The sequence below is a fragment of the Oncorhynchus mykiss genome, chromosome 25 (assembly GCF_057628025.1).
Source record: "Oncorhynchus mykiss isolate SJ-2025 chromosome 25, ASM5762802v1, whole genome shotgun sequence".
NCBI lineage: Eukaryota > Metazoa > Chordata > Actinopteri > Salmoniformes > Salmonidae > Oncorhynchus > Oncorhynchus mykiss.
In genome coordinates this window covers 4,393,166-4,400,000 of record NC_143046.1, presented here as the reverse complement: position 1 = coordinate 4,400,000, position 6,835 = coordinate 4,393,166, and the positions used below count along the sequence as shown (strand labels likewise).

At 44.7% G+C, this 6,835-nt stretch overlaps 1 protein-coding gene across 9 annotated transcripts in view; it reads left to right on the top strand.

Annotated features, from left to right (window-relative positions):
- The window catches only part of LOC110504518 (RING finger protein 44), a 60,327-nt gene extending 54,388 nt beyond the window's left edge, over positions 1-5,939 (top strand). For all 9 annotated transcript variants that reach the window (XM_036970243.2, XM_036970246.2, XM_090220073.1 and 6 more), the window contains 2 exons: positions 1-4; positions 634-5,939. The exon at positions 1-4 is cut by the window's left edge and continues 96 nt beyond it. In XM_036970243.2, the coding sequence (XP_036826138.2) occupies positions 1-4; positions 634-696 (67 nt within the window). In that variant the 3' untranslated portion in view covers positions 697-5,939. The remainder of the gene's footprint in view (positions 5-633) is intronic.
- The last annotated feature ends 896 nt before the right edge of the window (positions 5,940-6,835 follow it).

The window sequence follows — 6,835 nt, the reverse complement described above, 5'->3', positions numbered from 1 at the left end:
AAAGGTAAGCCCATTCAATCCCATCGTTAACTCTACAGTGACGTCTCAAATGGCACCCTATTCCCTGTATAGTGCACTACTTTAGACCAGGGTGGCATCCTATTCCCTATATAGTGCACTACTTTTAACCAGGGTGGCACCCTATTCCCTATATAGTGCACTACTTTTAACCAGGGTGGCACCCTATTCCCTATATAGTGCACTACTTTTAACCAGGGTGGCATCCTATTCCCTATATAGTGCACTACTTTTAACCAGGGTGGCACCCTATTCCCTATATAGTGCACTACTTTAGACCAGGGTGGCACCCTATTCCCTATATAGTACACTACGTTTGACCAGGGTGGCACCCTATTCCCTATATATATAAAAGTAGTGCACTATATAGGGTAGGGTATATACCAGGGTGCCACCCTGGTCAAACGTAGTGCACTATATAGGGAATAGGGTGCCACCCTGGTTAAAAGTAGTGCACTATATATATATATATATATATATATATATATATATATATATATATATATATATATATATATATATATATATATATATGTGTGTGTGTGTGTGGCATAGGGCTCCGGTCAAAAGCAGTGTACTAACACCTCCTTTTTGTTCCCTTTATCTTCCTTCCAGACTAATCGCACTTGTCCAATTTGCCGGGCGGACGCGTCAGAGGTGCACCGCGAGGTGGAGTGACTGATACCCAGGCTTTGAGATCTTTGATTGGAAAGCAGCACAAAACGAAACCCACTGGAGCCTGTCTGTCTTAGCGCCTGCCTCGGCCTCAACCTGCCCGGGGCCTTCTGCCACCTACCCTGCCTGCTTCCTGCGGCCTCCTGCCACCACTCCTGCCTGCTTCCTGCGGCCTCCTGCCACCTACCCTGCCTGCGGCCTCCTGCCACCTACCCTGCCTGCTTCCTGCGGCCTCCTGCCACCACTCCTGCCTGCTTCCTGCGGCCTCCTGCCACCACTCCTGCCTGCTTCCTGCGGCCTCCTGCCTGCGGCCTCCTGCCACCACTCCTGCCTGCTTCCTGCGGCCTCCTGCCACCTACCCTGCCTGCTTCCTGCGGCCTCCTGCCACCACTCCTGCCTGCTTCCTGCGGCCTCCTGCCACCACTCCTGCCTGCTTCCTGCGGCCCCCTGCCACCACTCCTGCCTGCTTCCTGCGGCCTCCTGCCACCACTCCTGCCTGCTTCCTGCGGTCTCCTGCCACCACTCCTGCCTGCGTCCTGCGTCCCCCCCCCACCACCGCCTACCCTGCCTGCGCCCCCCCCCCCTCCCCCTCCTATCACCACTCCTGCCCCACTTCAACAACAATAAGCAATCCAAGATTGTATGTTTGGAGCTCCTTCCCCCCGGTCGTTCCTCTGCTGTGTCTGATGAAAAGCTCCTGCCTACCATAGCCTCATAGCCACAGAGTTGTCCAGTCAGTCTGCCTGCCTGGGATAGCCATTGATCCACCACCTCGATCTGCTCCTCTGCCTGCGCCAGTGTTGCGGATTCCAAAGATGTGACCTGCCAAATGTTGTTATCGTCGTAGGGCTTTTACGTTTACAAGGTTTTTCCTTTTTCGTTACCTTGTGGTTTTTGGTTAGTTCTTTGTGACAGATGGGCGTTGGAGCTGCCTGCATGGGAGATGGTGATGACAAGAGGTGTGGGGTGAGGGCCTGGTGGAGCGGAGAGAGGAGTCACACATCGTTCGATCAGCAGACCAGTAATGGGAAAGCCTCAACACGGTTAAAACTGTAGACCATGTAGACCATTCCACTGGCTGACTGACCGTCATAGTACTGTAGGAGACGAGACCATTCCACTGGCTGACTGACCGTCATAGTACTGTAGGAGACGAGACCATTCCACTGGCTGACTGACCGTCATAGTACTGTAGGAGACGAGACCATTCCAATGGCTGACTGACCGTCATCGTACTGTAGGAGACGAGACCATTCCACTGGCTGACTGACCGTCATAGTACTGTAGGAGACTAGACCATTCCACTGGCTGACTGACCGTCATAGTACTGTAGGAGACGAGACCATTCCACTGGCTGACTGACCGTCATAGTACTGTAGGAGACTAGACCATTCCACTGGCTGACTGATCGTCATAGTACTGTAGGAGACGAGACCATTCCACTGGCTGACTGATCGTCATAGTACTGTAGGAGACGAGACCGTTCCACTGGCTGACTGATCGTCATAGTACTGTAGGAGACGAGACCGTTCCACTGGCTGACTGACCGTCATAGTACTGTAGGAGACGAGACCATTCCACTGGCTGACTGACCGTCATAGTACTGTAGGAGACGAGACCATTCCACTGGCTTGGAGGAGAGGCCTGGCTGACTGACCGTCATAGATGCATGTTTGTGTAGGTGACTGATGGGTTAAAGTGACCTGTTAATAATATATGTTTTGCAATAATGTATTGATGATTTCAATAGTTTGTTCCGTTTGTTTGTGTTCTTTTCCAATCTGCTAATGCTATTGTGAAAGTGTGACTTGCTGTGGTTAAAATTAGCCTCATCTGGCACTGAGAATGATGGTCTACCACTGACTTGTTGGGGATATATCTGCTCCTTCACGCCCTGTTAGATCCCCCCCCCCCCACTGTGATACACAACTGACTGGACGGAGGGAGGAGGAAGGAGAGGAGGGGACACTGCCTGTCTGCAAATGCACCACATCCATCCTCCTCTCCGGGCCTTGGCCCTGTGCGAGTTGCCCGGCTGGATCTCAGGCAGCGCTGAGGGGGGTTGCATAGACTGTTGATTCAGACTAGCAATATTTTAATCCAACGTCGCCATTTTAAAAGGAAAACAACAACTAGCAAACATAAACAAGGAATTCTGGCTCACCCCGGGAGAGGGGGACCCCGGGAGAGGGGGACCCCGGGAGAGGGGGCTTCCGTACCCCAGTATCCCCCACGCTGACTGACTGCTGCTGGGGAGCTTGATGCATTAAACCGTATGACTGATGGGTTATAACGTGGACATTTTTTCCTTCCTGTTTTTGGAAGATCCAGGCATTTATGTTTGTGAGCCAAATATTCAATAATATATATATATATATATATAAATATATATACTCTTTCAAGATTTCAGATCTGCCTTCAATACCTTGACAAGCACAAACTCTATTTACTTATTAATCTTTAAAAAAAAAAAATTAAAAAAATCCCTTTGTCATTTCCACTTGTTTTTAAGAGTATAATTTTTAAATAGTATTATTTATTGTTTTTTAACTATCTTAGAGACAACGTGTTAAAGGTCAGAGCACTAACGTGGAAGTGTGTGGTTAAATGGTATGTGTTCTAATCTAAAGGCAACTTAACTTGGGTCAGGTCTTGTTGTTAGGCCGTGCTAACTAAATGGTGTTGTAAAAGATTCATGTTGTATGCTGCATAGCTTCAGTGTGAATGCTTCTCGATAATCGTCTTGTTTTGAAGACAAAAATAATGTTATGACTAACTCCCTGTTGTAAAACATCTCCAGTGACCCCTGACGAGACAGACGCTCTGGCTTTTTGTCCCGGCTGAGCTGACTGTACTATTTACAGTGACGATCAGGACAGGAAGGGGTTGGAGACAAAGATGGAGGAGTAGTGTTTGGTAGAGTGATACACTGTTAAAACATCCCAAATGGTACCCTAAGTAGTGCACTACTTTTGACCAGGGCCCATAGAGGGGCTAGTGCACTATATTGGGTCTCTGTGCTCATCTTTGACTTCCAAAACAAAATGTTGTTGAGGTGTTTAAAAAAAAAAAAAGTTAATCCTGGTGTCTTTTTGTAAGTGCTGTGTGTGAATAGGGGGACTCCTTTCTATTCCCAACTACCCCAATAAGCACTGCGAGGCGGATGTACCTTTTCGGATGGACATTATGCTTTCTTGTGTAAAAAGGACCTTGCCATGTTTTCTATAGCGAATGTGAGTCTCTTTGTGACGTGTGTTACCACCTACCACCTTTTAAGAGAAGAGAAGAAAAAAAGCCATCTTGATGAGTTTAAAGTTTAAAACCCACAGCTTCGATGAGTTAATCTGTGTACATATCTGTCCACTAGCATATAAATATTGTGAGTTTGAAACAAACATAAAAAAAAACGAATCACTCAGGGCCTCTCAGTATATAAGAATAAAGGAAAACAGTCTGTTCTAATTTGACAGATGCCATGAAAAGGTTGTTGGTGGATATTAATTTTCTTGGTTGTTTTCCTCAGGCCTCGCATATTTTTAATGTAATCAAGTAAAATAATAATAATAATAATAATGTTGTTTTTTTGCCAGAGTAGTGGATGTTACATCATATAAATTACAAATTTAGTTTGTGTTCTTGAACAACCACACGACATGCATATTTACATAACGGCTGTGATTCCATTTTAAAAACGTGCCATTGATGCACACTATCCTACCTAAAACTACAAAGGTGTTTGCATGATTTAAAAAAATAAAAACCAATTGTGTATTTCCAGTGAAAGATATCTAGCCACGGGGGGGGGGGACGGTGGACTATTTAACGGTGCACAATAAGCATGCATGTCCTACCAAGTCCCAACTGTTTTTTTAGCTAGCTCTAGTCGGCTTCGGGTTCGTTCTTCAGATGGCGTTCCGTCACTGCTCAGCTGATAACTGCCATGCGTTGTACTGCACACGTTTGTAACCCAACTGAATGACTACAAGATTTTATTGCGCTTTATAAAATACATTTAAAAAAAAAAAGTTGCCTGGACTTGGAACTGGGGAGAAATCCAGGATTTTAAAGTCGTTTGGTTATAATATGTATGCTGTGTTGTTATTGCCTCGGTTAATAAAACATGTCTAGAACCTAGTTCACTGAAAGCCATAGTGAACAACCAATAGATATGCTTTAGGTATGATGCTGTTTGGACGGATTCTTAGAGCATGTTGCTAATAGCCTTTAAATTAGTGACGTTACATTTTAAAGAAGACCTTGTTAGTCAAACTAATAACCTAACTCAATGTAGATTTGACATCCGAGACACCAGTGGGGAGGCTGCCGAGGGAGAGAACCAGCTCGTAATTATGTCTGGAACGGAATCGATCACGTGGTTACGTTGTTTGATTCCGCTCCAGCCATTACAACAAGCCCGTCCTCCCTAATTAAAGGTGCCACCAACCTCCTGTGCTAGATACCTTTTATTCACTTATTGAAACATTAGCAGCATGGTTTGGGTGGGTGGGTGGGGGTGGAGGGGAGGGGGCAGGTTTTAATGACCATATTGTGATTTTATTTTTTTTCTTCTGTCTCAAATACCAGAAAACCTCATGTAAAGTCAAGTAACTTCAAAACATACAATTTTAAATAGAATCTTGTAGTCTTTCTGTAATCCAATTAATGAATGATCTCACAGCTTGTGTGGTGCAAAGGAAGAAAATAAAAAGGAAATAAAAAATGTTTTGAATAAAATGCTGTTCCAATAATAAAAACAGCTAAAATAATTTATTTAGGATTTGATTTATTTTATTTGCGTCGTAGATTCACTGTTTTCCAATGACGTGTTGCTGGTGGTGGGAATAGTGGTCTGTTTACTGATTCCTCCAGCTTCTAGGGGGGGGCTCCCACCCAACAGGCCAGGGGCATTTGAAACAGATGTTCGCTTTGGTACTTGCACATTTTACAGTTACCTCATGTTTGGATTTTTAAAAAAAATGCTTATGTATATATAAATATATAGGGAAAAGGTTCTGAATGCTATAATTTTTTTCATTCCATTGGAATCATTGTTTGTAGCATTTAACTAGTTATAGTCTATATACACACACACACCTGTATACTGATTGACATTTTTCAGATTTGTACTTTTTTAAAAATGAAAAGTTGCTAGTTCTGCTTGACCGAGTCGTGCGTTCATATTTTTTTTTTTAATAGTTGTGGCTGATTTTTGAGAGTAGTTCACTAATAAATGTATACCAATATTACAACCGTGTCCTTGCCTGTTTTCACCGTAACCACCATTAGAGTTGTCGTGAATGCCAGGAATGAGTCCCATCTAGCACCCTGTTCCCTAATATAGTGTCCTCTTTTTGACCAGAGCCCTAGGCTCCCGTACTGTTCAGAGAAAAAGGAATGCGATCTCTCGTATTTTGTGAGACATACACTACATCACCAAAAGTATGTGGACACCTGCTCTTCGAATATCTCATTCCAAAATCATTGGTTCCACTAGATGTTGGAACATTGCTGCTATAACAGCCTCCACTCTTCTGGGAAGGCTTTCCACTAGATGTTGGAACATTGCTGCTATAACAGCCTCCACTCTTCTGGGAAGGCTTTCCACTAGATGTAGGAACATTGCTGCTATAACAGCCTCCACTCTTCTGGGAAGGCTTTCCACTAGATGTTGGAACATTGCTGCTATAACAGCCTCCACTCTTCTGGGAAGGCTTTCCACTAGATGTAGGAACATTGCTGCTATAACAGCCTCCACTCTTCTGGGAAGTCTTTCCACTAGATGTTGGAACATTGCTGCTATAACAGCCTCCACTCTTCTGGGAAGGCTTTCCACTAGATGTTGGAACATTGCTGCTATAACAGCCTCCACTCTCCTGGGAAGGCTTTCCACTAGATGTTGGAACATTGCTGCTATAACAGCCTCCACTCTTCTGGGAAGGTTTTCCACTAGATGTTGGAACATTGCTGCTATAACAGCCTCCACTCTTCTGGGAAGGCTTTCCACTAGATGTTGGAACGTTGCTGCTATAACAGCCTCCACTCTTCTGGGAAGGCTTTCCACTAGATGTAGGAACATTGCTGCTATAACAGCCTCCACTCTTCTGGGAAGGCTTTCCACTAGATGTTGGAACATTGCTGCTAT